Source organism: Halichoeres trimaculatus, unplaced genomic scaffold (assembly GCF_033239565.1).
Source record: "Halichoeres trimaculatus isolate MK-OKI-2021-1 unplaced genomic scaffold, fHalTri1.1 fHalTri1_scaffold_227, whole genome shotgun sequence".
In the NCBI taxonomy this organism is placed as follows: domain Eukaryota; kingdom Metazoa; phylum Chordata; class Actinopteri; order Labriformes; family Labridae; genus Halichoeres; species Halichoeres trimaculatus.
This window is the reverse complement of record NW_027437222.1, coordinates 90,215-110,693: the sequence shown is the minus strand read 5'-3', so window position 1 is coordinate 110,693 and position 20,479 is coordinate 90,215. Positions and strand designations below refer to the sequence as shown.

The 20,479-nt window shown below is 47.1% G+C and overlaps 1 protein-coding gene across 1 annotated transcript; it reads right to left on the bottom strand.

Annotated features, from left to right (window-relative positions):
* Positions 1-802: 802 nt before the first annotated feature.
* On the bottom strand, positions 803-9,025 carry LOC141786562 (cdc42 effector protein 3-like). The gene is made up of 2 exons (XM_074665158.1): positions 8,867-9,025; positions 803-2,654 (listed from the first exon to the last, which is right to left on the bottom strand). Exon 2 carries the CDS (start codon positions 2,277-2,279, stop codon positions 1,365-1,367), a length of 915 nt encoding a protein of 304 aa, XP_074521259.1. The 5' UTR covers positions 2,280-2,654; positions 8,867-9,025; the 3' UTR covers positions 803-1,364.
* Between the last annotated feature and the right edge of the window lie 11,454 nt (positions 9,026-20,479).

Below are 20,479 nucleotides of genomic sequence, written 5' to 3'. Positions count from 1 at the left end.
TGTTAGCTTAGAGAAGGACGGAGAATCTGCATGTCTTCACATTTCCAACAGAAACTAAGCAGAACTGTAAACAAGTCAGTATTTAGCAGATTGTAGAGTTATCCAGGAGATTAAATTCAGCTCAGAGCGACTGAGAGCGTCAGAAACAAACATCTGAAGTCAGAGAGGACAACTGTTAGCTGCAGGTAGAAGAGTTCAGCTGCTCCAGAAGTTTGTTCACAGCTGCTGATCCTGTTTCCCAAAAGTTAGCATCGACTCCATCAGTCCAACGTTAGCTATCGACTCCTTCAGTCCAACGTTAGCATCGAATCCATCAGTCCAACGTTAGCTATCGACTCCTTCAGTCCAACGTTAGCATCGACTCCATCAGTCCAACGTTAGCTATTGACTCCATCAGTCCAACGTTAGCTATCGACTCCATCAGTCCAACGCTAGCTATCGACTCCATCAGTCCAACGTTAGCTATCGACTCCTTCAGTCCAACGTTAGCATCGAATCCATCAGTCCAACGTTAGCTATCGACTCCTTCAGTCCAACGTTAGCATCGAATCCATCAGTCCAACGTTAGCTATCGACTCCTTCAGTCCAACGTTAGCATCGACTCCATCAGTCCAACGTTAGCTATTGACTCCATCAGTCCAACGTTAGCTATCGACTCCATCAGTCCAACGCTAGCTATCGACTCCATCAGTCCAACGTTAGCTATCGACTCCTTCAGTCCAACGTTAGCATCGAATCCATCAGTCCAACGTTAGCTATCGACTCCTTCAGTCCAACGTTTGCATCGAATCCATCAGTCCAACGTTAGCTATCGACTCCTTCAGTCCAACGTTAGCATCGACTCCATCAGTCCAACGTTAGCTATTGACTCCATCAGTCCAACGTTAGCTATCGACTCCATCAGTCCAACGTTAGCTATTGACTCCATCAGTCCAACGTTAGCTATCGACTCCATCAGTCCAACGCTAGCTATCGACTCCATCAGTCCAACGTTAGCTATCGACTCCATCAGTCCAACGTTAGCTATCGACTCCATCAGTCCAACGTTAGCTATCGACTCCATCAGTCCAACGTTAGCTATCGACTCCTTCAGTCCAACGTTAGCTATCGACTCCTTCAGTCCAACGTTAGCTATCGACTCCATCAGTCCAACGTTAGCTATGGACAAACATAAAACAGGTGAGATGAGGAGCTGTGAGGAGCTGAAAGGAAAGGTTTGTGTCTCTGAGTCCTGATAGTGTGTTAGTGAGTCCGAGGCCTTCAGGACCAGCCTGCTGCCCCCCCCCCCCGTGACCTCTGACCTCCGTCGCCCTCGTCCTCCTTTCTGTATAAAAACATCTGCGCGCTGCGTCAGTCTCTGCTCCTCACAACTCGCAGCGGTTGTCCTCACTCTTGAAGCGGTCCATGATACTCAGGACGTCCTCCAGGATGGACGGACCCAGATCCAGGTTCAGCCCAGCCAGAGAGTCGGACCGGGACACGCTGGGTGGCGCCGTGAGGCCGGCTGAGTGGTAGGTGGTGCAGGGAGACTCGCTGCGTTCGCTCCTCAGGTCCTCGTTGCTCAGACCGGCGTCAGAGTCCAGGCTGAGGCCGCGGCGGACGTCCAGGGGCCCGCAGATCTCAGACATGGAGTCCTCAGAGGAGGCCTCGGAGAAGGAGCCAGAGGAGGGGAGGAGTCTGTGGAGGTCAGGGGGGATGGAGATGTCTCTGCACGGCTCGGACGCCAAACGACCCATAACACCGTTCTGAAAGAAGGGCAGGTTTCGGTGGCGCTCGTCCTCGCCGTCGTCCGCCTGTCTGAGACCCGAGTCCCTCTGAGACTCAAAGTGGTTTTGGTTGGGGGGCAGGTGGGGAGGGGACGGGTCGTCCAGGTGGAGACGTGGCGGTTTGGGTGGAGCCTGCTCGTGGGCGATGAAGACGGGCATGGAGATGGTGGTCTTCAGGAGGCCGGCGGCGCTGTGCTGGTAGTGGAAGCCGTTGAAGGCGTAGTTGTGTGCGTCCTCTTTGGACACGAAGTCGCCGTGGCCTCGCTCCACGCTGTGCGAGCGCGTGTGTCCGTTCTGCACGCGGCTCAGAGACGGCAGCATGCTCATCTTCCCCTGCAGGAAGCCCACGTCCCCGAACATGTCGCCCTCGCCCTCGGGGCCCACGTGGGCGCTGTGACGCACGTCGCCCAGCGGGGGGCTGATCATGTCCCCGGACAGGATGTCACGCAGCTTCAGCCTCTTCCCTTTCTTAGGAGTGGTGGTCTTTAAGTACATGGGAGTCTTTGCCGGCATTTTGCAGCAGGCTGCGAGAAGATTCAGCGTCTTCACGGGGGGCGGAGCTTCCTGAGCGGCGCTCTCTGCTGCTCTCAGCGACGGCGTCTCTCACAGTTTCAGTTTTAAAGTGGGTCAGTGGTCGCAGGGCGCTCCCTCACGCTGACATGTGACTCCCAGAGGACGGGACAGAGGCCTCGACCTCAGCTCAGCTCCCTGCTCCTTTTCTCATGCAGAGGAGACATGTCCGAGCGCAGTGCTCCTCCTCTCCTGGGCCTCCTCCTCTCCTGGGCCTCCTCAGCTCCTCAGGGCGACGGTCAGGGATGAAGAAATCTCTCTGCGGCTTCCTCGACCAGCGGAAACTTCAGGAATGTGACATCAGGACTCTGCAGGGATCTGTGAGGAGACACGAGAGAGAAGGAGTCAGAGATGAAGGGAGGGAGGGAGGAGAGCAGGGGGTGATGGATGAGGAGGAGGAGGAGGAGCTGCAGCGGGGGAGGAGATTTACAACCGTCTCTGAGAGCCCGAGGACGTTTGATGAAAACATTTAAAGAATCCTGAGTGTCCGCTGAGAGGGGCTGCCCCAATGAATGATGGGAAACTCTGTGCTCAGACCCTCAGACCCTCAGACCCTCAGACCCTCAGATCCTCAGACCCTCAGACCCTTATTCTCTCAGCCCCTCAGATCCTCAGACCCTCAGACCCTCATTCCCTCAGACCCTCAGACCCTCAGACCCTCTGACCCTCAGATCCTCAGACCCTCAGATTCTCAGACTTTCCTGAAAACACAAACAGCGTCTCTGAAATTGTTGTTTTGAAAGTTTTTGGCGTGTGCGTCCTCGTCCTGTGATCAGAGGAAACTCTGAGGCTCTTTCCGGAGCAAACACTATGAATTATGGGAGCCCAGCCGTCAGGTGGAGCCCGGGGCTCTGTGATCTTGTGATCTTGTGATCCCGTCACCGTCCTCAGAGTTGCTGAGGAATTTAACTCTTTAAAGAGGCGCTGTGTTCAGCGCTCAGAGGAACGACTGTTTGACTGTTTGAAGAATGAGACTCTGATAGAGAGGTTTACAAAGGGGGACTTCACAGGACCAGGACCACAGAGGACCAGGACTTCAGAGCTGACTGAGGGAGGAGGACTCCTCAGTTTTTTCACAGCAGAGAAAAATGTTACACAACAAACTTTAAGAGCAAAACTCAGCCAAACAACAAACTCCTCTTCTTCTTCTTCTAGTTTATTTTTATTGATCAGAGCTGCAGTTTACACAAGTCACTGACGCTTTGAGAGAAGAAGAAGCTTCTGGAACAAAGTGTCCTCTCTGAATGTTTGAAATACACACACACACACACACACACACACACACACACACACACACACACACACACACACACACACACACACACATATCTGTATCATGATGTTCGTCCCAGCAGAAGTAGATGTGAAAGTTTGAGAAACTGCAGTTCCTCAAGTGTCCACACGGGGCTGGCTCCAGACGCACCAGGAACCACACACACACCCATTCAGAAATCAGGATCTTTACAGCAGAAATAATCAGGTTTACAGCCTGGTCCAGGACGGGGTTTCGGTCTGAGGGGCTCCTTTTAATGGCACATGTACGGTGGCTTGTGAGTGTCAAATGATTTGCAAAAGCAAAAACTTGACGGAAGTTACAATAAAATCAGAAACCAGAGAGTCTGACCTCTGGGTTTTAAACACTTAACTCTGAATAAAACATCTTCAGACGCTTTAATAAACAGTTTCCCCCTCAGAGTTTGGAGTCCAACCTTACAGCTCATCACAGAGGGAGATTTTATACAGTTGAACTAATGTTTGTTTGATTTTAGAGACTTTTCATTTGTTTATGGAGGATGAGGTGAGTTTTAACCCTCAGCAACAACACAGACTCGTCGTCAAAGCATCTGAAACGCTCATGTCAGGAAGATTTCTCCACTTTCACAACATTTCCTGGATGGCCTGGATGTTTCTGAGTCAGATAAACGTGAATATTAGTGATGAAGTCTAAAAATGGTAAAAACAGAGACGGCTTCTCGTCGTCAGCTGGATTTGTGGAGACAGACTGAAACACAGGATCTAAACCCAGACCTGGTCCAGCTGGGATGAGGTCACTTTGTTTGGATCCAGCATCACAAACTGTTTTTCCTCTGAGCTCAGGTATTTACTGTTTGGTGGAGTCAGAGACTCTCCATCCTGATCCTGACGGAGAAGAGCAGAGGGAAAGTTTCTGATCTTCAGTTGTGAGATTATTCCTGGAGTAACTAACTAACCAGGCGGCTGCATACGTTAAACTCTGAGTCATGACGTTTTGCAACAACGCGCTGAGTAACCTCCTCAGTGGGCGTTTCAGGGAAGCGTCTCCGCGAGGAGGAGTCAGAGATATTTACTGATCGTCTGCTCACATCAGCTCAGGGTGACACACAAACCCTGGAAACCCTGAAACTGGAAACTCCCCTCGCCCCGTTCATCCTGGAGGATTATTCTCCATCAGCGCTTCTGGTTAATCCATCCTCACAGAGAAACTCCTCCACACACGTCAGAGATCACGTTCCTCTCCTTTCAGAGGATTTCACCTCAGTCTGCTGGGAGTCACTCTGGGAGGACCTGGATTTCCCAAGAACTGTTCGGCTAATGGAGACAGGAAGTTTAGTCACACTTTAATGTTTCCCAGAGGATGAACTGAGCTGACGCCTCAGAGAGTCTCTTTGTTTTTTATTCCAGCGGGCTCAGGCACTAAAAACTACTCTGTTTAGGATTGATTAAAGCTGTGGATAAAGATGGCCATCACGCCTCCTCCTGTTGTAAAAAATGAAGCCAAAATTCTGTCTCATCCCCCGAAGACAGAAAAAATCCTGACTAGTTTTTATAACTTTCGTTTCTCTGTTTCTTCCCTTCTCTGATGATAAGGCCGTCAGCAGGGGGAGCTGTAGTTCATCCTCACTTTTAGGGAGCTGTCATGTCGTCAGTCTTTTTATACAGTTAATGATTCGTCATCAGAGGCGTTTGATTTCATGGTTAATCCATTAACGAGAGGAACAGCAGGTGCGCAAAGTGTTTGTTTACCTGACGAGACAAAATGACGCCTCACACTCAGCCTCAGCTGGTTGATAAGCTAATGTTAGCATGCTAACACCAAACGTTGCTCTAACCTAAGCTAGCTTGTTGCATGTCAGTATTTTCAGAGACTGGTTGATCAATCTGTCGTGTCTGTCATGTCTCCTAGCTCGTTAGCAGTTAGCAGTTAGCTGTGGTTTGTTTTGAAGTTTGGGCTTCTGTTATCTGTTGTAATGGAGTCGTGCGATGGCGTCTTGTCCAGGCTGATGAACTGCGGTTCGAAACACTGAGGCCTGACTGATCAGGAAGTCTGTCTGACCTGTGATTCAGGTTTTAACGGGTCAAACACATAAACTGTACACAAAGTGAACAGCGTGGCTCCAACATTTACTATCGTACGGTTTTGAAGCCAAAATTCCTCCGTCACAGACGCAGCCATTGAAGCAGTTTGCAGCCAGAGTCTGTGCAGTAGAGACTGTGAGGGATTCTGGGAGAATCTGAGTGGAGCTGGGTGACAAAAATAATAATTATTTTTTTCTTTGGAGAGTCTAATCACTTCCTGACTCTACCTCCAGACATATTTTACAATCCCTGAAAAAATTACACGAGAACGTCAGCTGGCAATCATCGTTAAACGTTTCGTAAAACCTCGTTTTTAACCTCGTATAACTACTGAAAACAAAACTTTTCAGAAAAAAGAGGACTTGGATACAAGACAGCCAAATGATATCTTCAAATCACCACAACAATCAGACGTGAGAAACATTTCTACCAGGTGGATTAATTTTTTTAAGTTTGACCACAGCCCATCTGGAATGACTGGGGAGATGGATTTTTTAACATATACTGCAGCCAGCCACCAGGGGGAGCAGTTTTTGTGGAGACCGAGCAAGCGGTTGTCAATTTTTTTTCACAGTCTATGGCCAAACACAGACCTCAAGTTGACACGATGTGAAAAAGAAAATGTGGCGTAGGATGGCGTGATGAGCTCGTCTTCGTCTGACGGCGAGATCGTGACGCTTCATCCGACAGATATCAGGGCTGGAACGATACGCTTTTCTCTCGATTCAATTCTTTCACAGTTTTTGGGACAACGATTTGGTTTAAATTAAGATGATGATGTCCACAGACTGGACCAGGGGCTGTATTTCCCAAATAATGCTCATCACTACAATCAGAGAAAAACATTTCGCCCTCTGCTGGAGAAAAGTGGTAACTTTTCCCAGTCAAGCTCATAAACAGAGACTAAATTCAGACTTTTTATGACTTGACTTGGCTAAATGTGTGGTTCAAACTAAAAACGATGAGAGTTTAGAGGAAGATCAGCTGTGTTGAAGGGGAGATGTGTCCATTAAAAACACAAAGACCAGGTTTGATAGAGAAACTCCAAACAATCCCGTCCCCTGTCAGAGCCGTCGTCTTAAAGCTCTCGGTCCAACTCAAACCTCAGAGACACAAACAGACGAGGAGCTGTCAGCTTCAGGCCGACACCGAGAAAAACCATGTTCATGAAGAAATGAGGATTTAAGAGCTGAAACGTCTGATGAAGGGACGCCGAGCTCAGTACGACCACAGAAATGCAGATCCACATAAAACCACCACCGCTGTCAAAGTGGGCCAGCCAGGACTGGTTGGAGGGGGCGGAGCCAGTCCTGAAGTGTTGACATGAAGGTTTGTGAGCTGTTTGAAAGTTTCTCTCTGTAAAGTTTGACTCTCTGGGTCAGAGCGGCGGCGGGACGTGGGCTCAGCTGACCGGATGAGGAATGCTTTCTCCAAATAAGGGACGGAGCATAAATCTGCTGATGACCCACAGAGACCCAAAGCTTCGTCCTCCTCCTGAAAACCCTGACGTCCTCCTCTGGTCTAAACAACAACATGAAGACGCCTCCTGGTGACCCAGCTCCCACACAGAGACAGACTGAGGATCAGTCCAGCTCCCTGTTTGACACCTGACATCTGTTCCCCCGTTTACAGCGTCTCCTCTGCAGAGGGACTGAGAACCAGGGCGCCACCTGAACGCACCACGCCGCCTCCTCTCATTGTTCCCCTCCACGGCCTCTCGTGGCACGCGTAATTGCGCACAGCGGGCGGCTGTTGACAAAAGCCGGTGGTTGTCTGTTAATCCGTTTGTTTTGAGCTGATTTGGTTTCTCCGTGGAGTGGACACGTGTGTTTTTCCCACTCAGCTCTGAGCGTGTGTCAGTCCGTGATCAGGAGGAGCCGCTGCAGCGCTCTGACTCCTCTGACTCCTGTCAGCGCCACATGCTGGTGAAGTTAAACTATCACTGAGTCAGTGTGTGTGTGTGTGTGTGTGTGTGTGTGTGTGTGTGTGTGTGTGTGTGTGTGTGTGTGTGTGTGTGTGTGTGTGTGTGTGTGTGTGTGTGTGTGTGTTATGTAAGAGCAGACTGAGATCATCCCTGGATCCTGGAGCCTCTCAGCGGCTGATTGGCACCAATCTACCTCCATGGAGTCTAATCCAGCCACAGATCCAGCTATTTCCAATCAGGCTAATAATAAAGGGCTATTCCGTAACAAACCTCAATACACACTGCCTTTACACACACACACACACACACAATCACACACACACACACACACACACACACACACACACACACACACACACACACTCATCATCTTTGTTTTTCTGTGAGATAATCCAAAACACACCAACATTAAGATCACCCAGAGCTTCACCCTGATCACTGACATTTGGACAGAAACCAGCAGGACCTTCCCCCCTGCTGGGTCCTGCTGGGTCCTGCTGGGTCCTGCTGGGTCCTACTGGGTCCTGCTGGGTCCTGCTGGGTCCTACTGGGTCCTGCTGGGTCCTGCTGGGTCCTGCTGGGTTGGGGGTGCTCTATCCTGGGGTCACTGCTCTTTACATTGTGAAACACTTTCCATCACTACTGAATCTTTGTTTTTCCTCATGACTGTCTCTGGAGAAAGATCTTCAAACCTCCAAAGCTGGTGTAAAAATCCACTAAGAAGCAAACGCTTGATTTAAACTCCTGAATATTGGTTTCCACAGAAAAACATCTGAACTAGCTCACTGAAAATATCTCAAAACAAAAAGTTTTCCTCCACACCTCCTCCTGTCTGGATCTGATGATATGAACTGGAGTAAACTCGTTGAGGACTTTTCCCTCAAACACCTGAAGAACATGTTGTTCATGTTGCTGAAGCAGAAAAAGTTGACAGAAAACTTCATGTTTGATCAAATAAATATTAAATGTATGTTAATTAGTGGGTCTGTGAGTATTTTCCCTCCCCAGGCTCAATCAGCTCTTTGCTCCAGGAGCGTCAGGACGCGCATTACGCAGCTATGATCCACAGGGAGTGTCGCTCACTCCGTGTTGATGCTAACGAGCTGTTACCGCTCTTTCTCCTTTTGTTTCTCACACAACAGCGAGCAAACAACAGGTAAATTCAACAGGTAAGCACTGACCACACACACACACACCCCTGACCTCATCACGAGTTAAAAACCTCATTATGTAAAATAAAAACCGCCGTGTCGGTGGTTTTCATATTTACCGTCAGAGTGAGACGTCGCTCCGTCTTTTTGGAGTAAAATCTTTGAAGTTTCTCGGATCAATCCTCAGACCCGATCCTCAGCGCGGATAAACCTCTTACTGGGACTGGAGAGATCTGGACTGAGACAGTCCAGCAAAGAGGGACCTGATCCTCATGTGGGAGGAGTCAAGCTGTCAGCGCAGCGCAGTCAACTTCCGGTACAGAATTTCAGAATAAGACCACCGATTAAACTTCTGTAGATTTCTTTTCTTTGGCGCCGTGATGTTTTCTTTAAAATTAATTAATTCTAAGGTCAAATCTTATTGTTTGATGTGTCCTGACTCAGGATCCTTTCAGTTCAGGTTGATTTGATTAATTCTGCCAGACACTGTCTCTGGATATGACGCTTTTTGTCATAAATTTTGTATTAAAGTATGAAAGTCAGCTGAGAAGGTGTTAAAATAAAATAAACTACTGAATCACAAATGAATATAGAAAATTTCACCTACGGAAGTTTTATTCCAAAGAGCTAAAAGTCAGTTTATACTACAGTTTGTTACAAAAGTAAATGCAGATGCTTTTATTTTGAAAGAATTACCGACCAGTTTCCGATTTTGTGTGAGTGCCAACGTTTGGACCTTGGAGTGCTGAGCAGGAAGACTAATGAGAAAACTTAATCACAAGAAATAAAACACAAAACAAAGAAGAAATAAAATAAAATAAAATAAAGAAAAATAAGAAAATAAAAAAGAAAGAAAGAAAACTAAAAAATAATAATAAACAAACAAAAACTCATGCCCCCTAAAAAAAAGAAACACAAAACTGAAAAAAACATCATAAGAAAGAGAAATTAAATAAATAAATAAATAAATATGAATATAAAAAAGAGAGAGGAATAAGAAAATTGAATAAATAAATAAAGAAAGAAAAAGAAAAAGAAAAAAGAAAACATAAAAACACATAAACAAACAAAAAGAAAAAACGTATACCCCCTAATAAAAAGAAACACAAAATTTAAAAAAAAACATAAAAAAAATCAGAAATAAGAAAATTAAAAATAATAAAATAAATTAAAATAAAAAAAGAAGAAAGAAGAAAACAAGAAAACCCAATAAACAAACAAAAAGAAAAACTTATACCTCCTAAAAAAGTTACACAAAACTGAAAAAACATCAAAAAAGAGAGAAAATTAAAAATAAAAAAAATGAATAAATAAATGAAAAATAAAAATAAAAAATATTGAAGAAAAAAGAAAACACAAAAAATAAACAAACAAAAACAAAAACTTAAAAAATAAACTTCAAAGAAAAAAGAAAATGCAGAAACACACCAAAGGTCAAAGGTCATCCTCCTTTGAATGTTTCTGAACTGTTTTTCTTTACTTTGCACCGTGATCGTCTCTTCCACCACCTTTAATCTGCTTTACAAAGGAAAGTGTGAGCTCCTGCTGTCCGACCACCAGCCCACCTGACAGCCAATCAGAGCGCTGCGTGCTGCTGATCCCTCTGTGTGACAGACGGCGAGAACAAGATGAAGATCTTCAGACCTGCAGGAGAAAACTGTCACGCCACCTCAAACTCCTCACAGCTGATCAGGTTACTCCTCCTTTTTTTATCCATGACTCTGTTTAAACTCAGAGCGTTCAGCAGGAGGCACAGCCACAGGTTCTGGTTTCAGATTCTCAAACCCAGAGTTTGGATCCAGGTCCATCCTGAGCCTCAGCAGCAGGATCTGGGTCAGACTAATAAAACCTCAGTTTGGTTTCCTCCACGGAGTGATGAGGCCTCAGCGTTAGGAGGAGTAATTAGACATTTAACACACGAGGAGGCTTTAACTGCTGGAGCAGAAAGTCTGTGGGCTCCTCATGGAGGCCCCAGAGGAGCAGCTGAGGAGGTGATTACAGACAGGTAACGAGGAGTCAACACTTTCTGCAGCAGCATCACTGAGGGGAACAGGCTGCAGGGGGAGGAGGAGGAGGAGAAGCAGGAGGAGCATGAGGAGGAGGAGCTGTGGAGGAGGAGGATTTTAGCAAAACTTTACCTAAAAATACAAACATGAAGAGAACACCATCACTCTGTGTGTGTGTGTGTGTGTGTGTGTGTGTGTGTGTGTGTGTTTGTGTGTGTGTGTGTGTGTGTGTGTGTGTGTGTGTGTGTGTGTGAGTGTGTGTGTGTGTGTGTGTGTGTGTGTGTGTGAGCTCAGAGGAATGTGTGAGCCTGATAAGAGCAGAGCCACACTGTCTCTGGAAGACGAGGTTATATCACACATCAAGGACAGACGTGTTTAAACACACACACACACACACACACACACACACACACACACACACACACACACACACACACACACACACACACAGATATGACATCACCTAAGTAAATCAAGATGTAATCATCGCGGCGTGGGGCGGGGCTCCCTCCGTCCTCCACCAGGCCCCACGGCCAGGATCCAGACCCCCAGGTGAAGCCCCCCTGCTGAGACCTCCAGGGGGACCGGTCTCTGCAGAAGGACTCAGAGGGACACGGTGAGACTCTGTGGGGGGTGGAGGTTCAGGTTTCAGGATCAATGTGAGGTCTCTGCTCACAGAAACACAAACAGGGACAGGAGGAGGAGGAGGAGAGAGACGCCTGCTCGCTCTGAGCCCGCTGAGACGCCCAGTTTCACAAGAGAGAGTCCAGATGGATCCAAACCTCCTCCCCTGGACCACATCAGGTCTGATTCTCAGGAACCTGTTGCTGCAAGTTTAAACAGCAGAGCCATGACAGATCACACACACACACACACACACACACACACACACACACACACACACACACACACACACACACACACACACACACACACACATATGAGCTCATCTCTGGGCTGAGCGGGAACAAACAGAGTCCAGTGAAAGCCTCAGGCGGGACGAACCGTCCTGCAGTGAAGCAACCGGGCCGCCCGCTGCACCACCGTTACGCCCCAACGCTGGGTGAAGCATTCTTCAGATTTCTGATGCTCCGTCTGCTGCCACAGGCTTCACCCAGGCTGGTGGAGTAACGACAAAACACTGAGCCTGGACTCCATTACAGCTCCCACTGTTTGACCTCATTAAGCCCCGCCCCCTGACCACCAGGACATTCACTTCTTCAGCCAAGTGCACAAACAAAACAACAAAACAGAGTGTAACAAGTAATATTTACAAAACAACCCCTGACAAGAACTCTACGACTCTTCAGCTGACGTCTGGAAACGAGCGGATCGATCGGGACGTGAGTTCAGAAACACGTCAGAGGAAACGAGACGAAGCTAAAGATCAGAGACGAATCAGGACGGACGAAAACTGGAGGGTCAGAAAGAAAAATCAGGAATGTTTGGAGGTCAAATAGTCTTAAAAACCAAATCCTGATCCTGATCCAGATCCTGATCCTGTCATAAAACCATCCTGACATGTTTCCCCACAGCGCCCCCTGATGGAGAGGCAGAGTTTGCTGATGATGAGCACTGATCATCTGGATCAGAGACACCTGAAGGACAGGTGAGCTGTGATGTCATCAGTCTGTGACGATGGACCAATGAGGGTTGAGCTCACTGTGGGGCTGATTTTACAGAAACAGTCATAAAACTTCACTTTGATGAAACTCTTTAAGAAAGTTTGGACAGTCTGGACTTACAAAGGGGGTCCAACGGGATCTGGACTCAGACTCTGGTCCTCTGGGTTTAGGCAGATCACCTTAAAGTGGTCTGTTCTGACCCTCAACATCCAGACCCAGCGTGCTGAGCGTGCTGAGTGTGGTTAGCGTGGTTAGCGTGGTTAGCGTGGTTAGCGTGGTTAGCATGGGGTTACATTTCCATTTCCGAGCAGTGAAAGTCACGTCCGACTCACAACTGAGACGCTGAGTGACCTCATAGCAAAGAATTCTGGGAATCTGTGCGTAAACGAGCCGTCATGTGTTTCCATTTAGTTTGCTCTGATTGAAGCAAACTGCAGAGCGGAGAGGAAGGAGGAGGAGGAGGAGGAGGAGAAAAGAGCGTCAGGAAAAGCAGAAATTCAGCTGAAAGGAGGAAAAACAGTTTAACGAGCCGTTTGGTGAATAAAAACCACGAGGAGGAGGAGGAGGAGGAGGATTTCTGATCAGATGAGCTCACAGAGACGTTTCCAGCTGTTTCTGTGACTCAGAGGACGACTGAGGCCTGACTCATCCCACAACATGGAGCTTCCTCCTGCTGACCTTTGACCTGCAGCCGTCACACTCCTGGAGGACGCCGAGAAAGGTCTTAAAAATGTCCTCACGTCAATCTGAGAGTTTATCTTTACACCACAAAGGAAACCTCCTGTAAATCCAGTCAGATCATCAGCCGTCATTTGGAGATCGTAAACAAAGCAGCTGAGAGTTTTTTCCAGAGAGGAGCAGGGAGTCAGAGAGGAGCAGGGAGTCAGAGAGGAGCAGGGAGTCAGGGAGGAGCAGGGAGTCAGAGAGTCAGAGAGGAGCAGGGAGTCAGAGAGGAGCAGGGAGTCAGAGAGGAGCAGGGAGTCAGAGAGGAGCAGAGAGGAGCAGGGAGTCAGGGGGTCAGAGAGGAGCAGGGAGTCAGAGAGTCAGAGAGGAGCAGAGAGGAGCAGGGAGTCAGAGAGTCAGAGAGGAGCAGGGAGTCAGGGAGTCAGAGCGCTGGAGGCTGGAAAGCAAAACAATGAGTGATGTAAGAGGAGCGCAGGGGCAGAATAACACAGGACGCCATAAATGTGTCGTTCAAGCTTCAAAATACGGAGCTGTGAGCACAAACACTTCACCCTGAGCACACACACTCCTGTTTTTGTTTCCCAGGCTGCAGAGACGTTGCATAAACGTGTCCCGACCTGGATCCAGAAACCACAGAAGAAGAAGAAGAGCAGGAGTTACACAACGAGCTTCAATTAACAGGAGAAATAAACACGACGCCGCGCTGAGACTGTGAAGGAGTCAGGAAACAGAGGATGGAGAGGAAACAGAGGGAGCAGAGGAGGTCAAACTGAAGGTCAAACCCTGAGGTGTAGGTGACACCTTCATCCACCAACGTTTGATCCCAGGTTTGACTAAACTCAGTCTAAACTCCATGAACAGATCCTCCTCCAGCTGATCTTCCCGCCTCATGGGCCTCCTTCCGTTCCCACAATCCTCTCCTCCTCCTCCCTGCTCCTCTCCCTCCCTCTCTCCTCGCTGCGGGGTCGCCTGGAGGGTCAGAGTCCCTGCCCGCCTGGAACAAACACACAGAAATAGACAGAGTCAGAGAAAGACAGGAAGGGGCGTGTCCGGATGGTCCCTCTCGTCTTATCTCTGAGTCTGGACCAGCAGCCTGTTCTCGGCGTGCCCGCGTTAGGGATCAGGTTTTTAGGGAGAGAGGGAATATGGATCATGTGACAGCGTCAGGGTTTGAGAAATGGACTGGCTGTTGGTAGTATGTGTTAAAGTCTTGAGATTTTCCTATAGCCATAGCCTTTAGCTCATCATTTAGCCTGACAGTTAGCAAACATTAAAGACTTTAGCTTGTGTTTTAGCCTTGAGCCTGTATTTTAGCCTTTAGCATGTGTTTTAGCCTTCAGCTCATGTTTAAACCTTTAGCATGTGTTTTAGCCTTCAGCTCATGTTTAAACCTTTAGCATGTGTTTTAGCCTTCAGCTCATGTTTAAACCTTTAGCCCCCACTTCAGCTTTTAGAATGTGTTTTAGCCTTTAGCTCATGTTTTAGCCTTTAGCATGTGTTTCAGCCTTCAGCTCATGTTTTAGCCTTTAGCATGTGTTTTAGCCTCCCTCTCATATTTTAGTGTTTCGCTTGTGTGATAGCCTTTAGCTTGACTTAAGCTTGTGTGTCAGACTTTAGCTGATGTTTTAGCTTTTAGCATGTGTTTCAGTCTTCAGCTCATGTTTTAGCCTTTAGCATGTGTTTTAGCCTCCTGCTCATGTTTTAGCCTCCTGCTCATATTTTAGCTTTTGGCATGTGTTCAGTCTTCAGCTCATGTTGAAGCCTTTAGCCTGTGTGTTAGCCTTTAGCTTGACTTTAGCTTGTGTGTTAGCCTTTAGCTTCTGTGTTAGTTTTTAGCTTGTCTTTAGCTTATGTTTTAGCCTTTAGCATGTGTTTTAATCATTAGCTCATGTGTTAGACTTTAGCTCCTCTGTTAGCCTTTAGCTTGTGCTCTATCTCTCTCCTGTTTCTCTTTCTTCTGCTCTTCTGTCCTTTTTCTGTCTGACAGTTAGGCTCCAGTGTCCACCATCACTACAACATTAATCACAGAAATCGTTTTCAGCAGAGAAAAACACAGATCTCTCTTCTCTCTGATAAACTTCATCAGCTGGTGGTGTTGTCATGGAGACTTTAAGTCTACGAACTGTTAACTGTTGTCTGCTCATCAAAAAAACCTGAGAAATAAATGTGAAAGTCGATCTTTTCACTGATAATCTCATTTTAATCATGGTTATGAACAGGAAAATATATCAAAGTGAAAGTTTCTCAGGATCAGCTTCAGTCTGTCACAGACGGCTTCAAAACAGCGTCATAGATCATCAGAGAACATGTGATCCACCAGATCCTAAACTCTCCTTAGAGGCTCAGAGGTCAGAGGTCAAAGGTCAGGGTTCATGGTCATTTAGAGGCTGAGGGGCTGTGTGTGTGTGTGTGTGTGTGTGTGTGTGTGTGTGTGTGTGTGTGTGTGTGTGTGTGATCCTGGGAACCTAAATGGTCGAACTTCAAGACAAACAAACATTTAACTCAAGCTTCACTTCAGCTGGAAAGCTTCCAGACAAGGTGTGTGCACGTGTGAGTGCACGTGCACAAATCTGTGTGTGTGTGTGTGTGTGTGTGTGTGTGTGTGTGTGTGTGTGTGTGTGTGTGTGTGTGTGTGATAAAGCAACACATTTATAGGGAACAGTGGAAACTTTAAAAAAAACTCTCACAGTGTTTATCTCTGCATAACATCACAGTGGAGAAGTGGGAGGTGTGTGTGTGTGTGTGTGTGTGTGTGTGTGTGTGTGTGTGTGTGTGTGTGTGTGTGTGTGTGTGTGTGTGTGTGTGTGTGTGTTTTGGAGCATGCCAGCCATGCTCTCTTTAACTCTGTCCGGTGGTTGGTGGAGTTGCTCAACAACAGGAAGTGAAGATGTTGATGTTGGAGTCTCTGGGAACAAGAGACGAGGCCTGACGGACGGAGGGACGTAGGGACGTAGGGACGGAGGGACGTAGGGACGGAGGGACGGAGGGACGTTGGGACGTAGGGACGGAGGGACGGAGGGACGGAGGGACGGAGGGACAAACAACCACGAGTTGTGTTTACGTCGTCCCAGACGGCCTCTCAGGGTTTCACGCAGCAGACACACACTGTGATGCTGTTTGATTATGAGCTGGAGGATTTTTCTCTGTGAGAGCGTTGATGACATCTTCCTCCATCCTCAGCCGTTTTCATCCATCCTGCTTCATGTCGCTCTTCCTCCTCTCTTACCACTTTCCGTGAATATTTCCTGTTTCATTTCCCGTCAGCTCCTCCAGCGTCCCTCAGGACTGTTCTCAGGATGTGGCAGGAAACAGTTTCTGCTTTGGCACGTACAGCTCGTCCTGACAGTTACAGGAGTTTGCGTGAAGACGGCTGAACGCTGCTGAACGCTGCTGAGCAGAGTGATAAGGAGCTGCTAATAGGTTCATCACCTGCCGCTTTGCATGCTGGGAAAAGTTGTCTGGAGCGAAGAAAAGAAGATCTGCTCTCCAAAACAAAGAGCACATTTTAGGACAGTGGGTGACGGTGCTCATGGGAAATGGAGTCTTTATCCTAGAAAACACTACCAGTTCCAGCCACAGGTGTCGCTGCAGTCAGCGTCAAACAGGAACCTCCTCACAGCGTCTGTAGGAGGAAGTAGTCTGTTTACAGTTTCACACGTGAAGAAAAAAGTTACAATAAATGTGAGCGACACACGTCAACAGGCCACAGGCGAGTGTCAAACCTGGGCCACCCGCTCCAGGGCGAACCTCATGGGGCGGGACCTAAACCGTTAGGCCCCCTGTGCTCCACAAAGGTGTAAAACTTGATAGAGCTCATTATCTTCAAAGTGGGAAACGTTTATTAGAGATTTTTGGGGTAAAAATTGTCTCATCAGACTCAATATGAGACAAATTCACCAGACAGGTCTACAAAAATGTCTTATTTAAGATATTAAAGGGAAAAACACCCAAATACCTTGTAAATGAAATGAAATAATAAATAATTAAAAAATAAATAAATTAGAAAATTAAATCAAATAAAAATAATAATTAAGAATAAATAAAATGAAATAATAAATAAATTTAAAAAATAAATGAATAAATTAATTAATTAAGTCAAAATAATAATAAAAAATAAATAAAATGAAATAATACAAAATAAATACAATTCTGCAAGGTGTCACTGCAGCCAACGCCAAACAGGAACCTCCTCACAGCGTCTGTAAGTGGATCAGAGTTTGTACCATCCTGTCAAACGCTGCCTCCTCTGAGCATGCTCAGTTTACAGCTGCTGCACAAATAAACTCCAACACAAACACAAACAAACACGGCCTGTGGAGTCAAAGTGAGCAGCTGTTTATTAATCTGACTTCACGACCAAACAGCAACAATAAAAACAAGTTATGCAACCTGTGAGATTATCTCTGCCCCAGAAAGAGACAGGAAGTGGAGACGGACTCAGTCGCCACGTTAGGATGTTTACTCTGACAAACTGCAGGACGCTGGAGGAGGACGAGATGACGCTCAGGGTACGGTTTGGTCTGTCTGGGATGTTCCTCTAACAGGAAGTGCCCTTGTTGTGGGCGGGGCTCAGAGCGATCCTTCAGGCCTCAGCAGGGCTGGTCGCTCTGAGCGCGTGCAGAAGGAAACAGGAGCAGATATGGAAGGAATGTGTTTTCATAATGTGAGGACAGTCGCCGTCAAACCAGGAGAGGAACACGGCGCCCTGAACCAGAGTAACCTCAGCACGAAGGGAAGGACTGAGGAAAGGACAGAGGAAAGGAAAGGAAAGGAAAGGAAAGGAAAGGAAAGGAAAGGAGGAGTCTTCCCAGGATGAGAGCCGTGATGGCTGAATTCTTTCAACTGGACAGGAAGTCACAAACAGGGGCTGAAAACTGTGTGTGTGTGTGTGTGTGTGTGTGTGTGTGTGTGTGTGTGTGTGTGTGTGTGTGTGTGTGTGTGTGTGTGTGTGTGAGAGGATGTGTGTGTTTGCCAATTATGTTCACATGGGAACTGCAGACTTGACAGTCCCAGACTCTTAGGCTGACAGGGATAAACACTGTTATCCACACACACACACACACACACACACACACACACACACACACACACACACACACACACACACACACACACACACACACACACACACACACACACACACACACAGGAAGGACCACATGTGTTTCCCTAACACTGGTCCGTCAGCTCTCAGCAGGGCCGTGTCCACAGCGGTTACATAAGGGGGTCCAGACCGCTCCGGGGTTCTGTCAGATGGTGTCACCGGGTCCGGATGGGACCAGAGGTGGACTGACCACAGGGGGCCTCATATTACCCAACAGGCCTTTCACCTGAACCAGAGACTTCAGAGCAAAACGAGCTGATGAAGCTCAGGATGTCCCACAGTGGGTCAAGGGCGAAGGAGGAAACAAACAAGAGGACGAACTGCAGAGTGTGTGTGTGTGTTTGTGTGTGTGTGTGTGTGTGTGTGTGTGTGTGTGTGTGCCAGCAGATTCAGAGAACTGTGTGTCCATAAGGAATACCAAAACAATAAACCATCATCTGAATCCTGTAAAACCTGACGTCTGTTTTTTCCTCCTCGTGTCACGATTGAAGCACAAACAAACTTTAATGTAGGAAACTTTTTGTTGCCATGGTAACGCCTCAAACAAACACAGGCTCTGTAAATGTTCATGTTGTAGATCTACTCCAGGCCTCTGAGTAAACACCACTGATCGTTCTGCTGCTGGTGTCTCTGTGGCTCTGAGGATCACCATGATGCATCACATCACATGAGTAATGAGACAGATGAAGCATGAAAAGCTAACGGTAAGCTAATGCTATGGTATTCAGAAGCTATGGTTTCTAGCTTCTGCATACTGTAGCGTTAGCCTAGCATAGCTTATGGAGCTGATGCTTTCTGTCCAATCATGAAACTCAGCCCACTGCCAAACCACGGGCTAAAGCGAAGAGTCGTGATTGGGTCTTTGAGCCTCCTGTCTAACAGCTACAGGGTGTTCACCTGTCGCTCAGGTGAGCTGTGTCTCTAACTCTCTCTTCTAAAGACAGCCCCAAGTGGACACTTAAAGAACTGCAGTTTGAAGCACTTCTGTGTATGCTTCATTCACTGCCACTTGTTTCAGAGACGCTGTGATCTTCTTATCTTAGTGAAGACTGACACGAGACCAGCTTTTTAAAGACTGGGTAGAGTTTACCCAAAAACTTTGGTGATAATCTCCAAACAGAAATTTCTCTGAAAGGCACAAGATTTAACCACCAAGACCAACCAGTGGCCCAGGGCATTAATTATTAACAGACAGTCGCTGCATGAAGTCCTGCTGTATCCAGGATCTCAGGGTGACCCAGGTCCCTGACAGGTTCACTCTGAGACCAACGATCAGGAGTGGACAGAAAAAGGAGAAGAGGAGGAGGAGAGGAGAGGAGGAGAAGAGGAGGAGGAGCTGGAAAAGATGGATTAGAGACAAAGATTTACACACATACAGACACAAACAGTGATTGTGTGATGGTACAGCTCTCATACACTCAGGCATGTGTGTGTGTGTGTGTGTGTGTGTGTGTGTGTGTGTGTGTGTGTGTGTGTGTGTGTGTGTGTGTGTGTGTGTGTGTGTGTGTGTGTGTCACAAAGGGCCCTGTCACATGAGCAGCAGGGACATAGCAGCAGCGTGACGTCAGTTTGTTCACGTCGACCTCTCTCTGCTCGTCTGTTCATCAGGAGCTGAAGGATCAGAGCTGTCCACTCATTTCCTCTTTTTCTTTCTAACATTTAAACTTTTTTATCTGACTCTCACTGTTTCTCCTTCAGGTTTCAGTCTCTGGGGATTTTGTATTTCCTCTGAAGATCGTCTGAGAGGATCCACAGCTTAAACTGTCCAAACACTCTGAAGGTTTTTCTGTATGTTTCCATCAACATCACAAACCTTTTGTATATATACATATTTACACCTTCAAAATGCAGCTGAAGTGATGTCACTCATGATTAGAGTATGAAAGTCTGAGGTCAGTCTGATATCTGATCCTAACTCCTGCAGATTGAAGTGTTGAGGACACACTGTCCTCAGGTTTTCATCACACAGAAACTCAACAACCACAGGAGGATCTGTCTGACTCAGACTGCAGCGCCACCTTCTGGCCTGGAGTCTAACACACTGTGGTGAAGACTTACTCAGAACAAGGCGTGTGTTTATTTTTCAGATTTATTTCTAACTAACTACTTTTCTTTGTTCGTTAACTTTTTCCCAGATCCAGCTCCACAAGGTAAGGTATTCATCAACAGTTAGAGCTACACTTTAAAACCTGACAACAAGCTAACTTTGTCAGCCTGTGTTTAAGGCTTTGGTTCATATTTTAGCCTGTAGCTCATGTTTAAGCTCTTGGCCTGTGTTTAAGCCTCTAGCTAAAGTTTTAGCCTTAAGCCTGT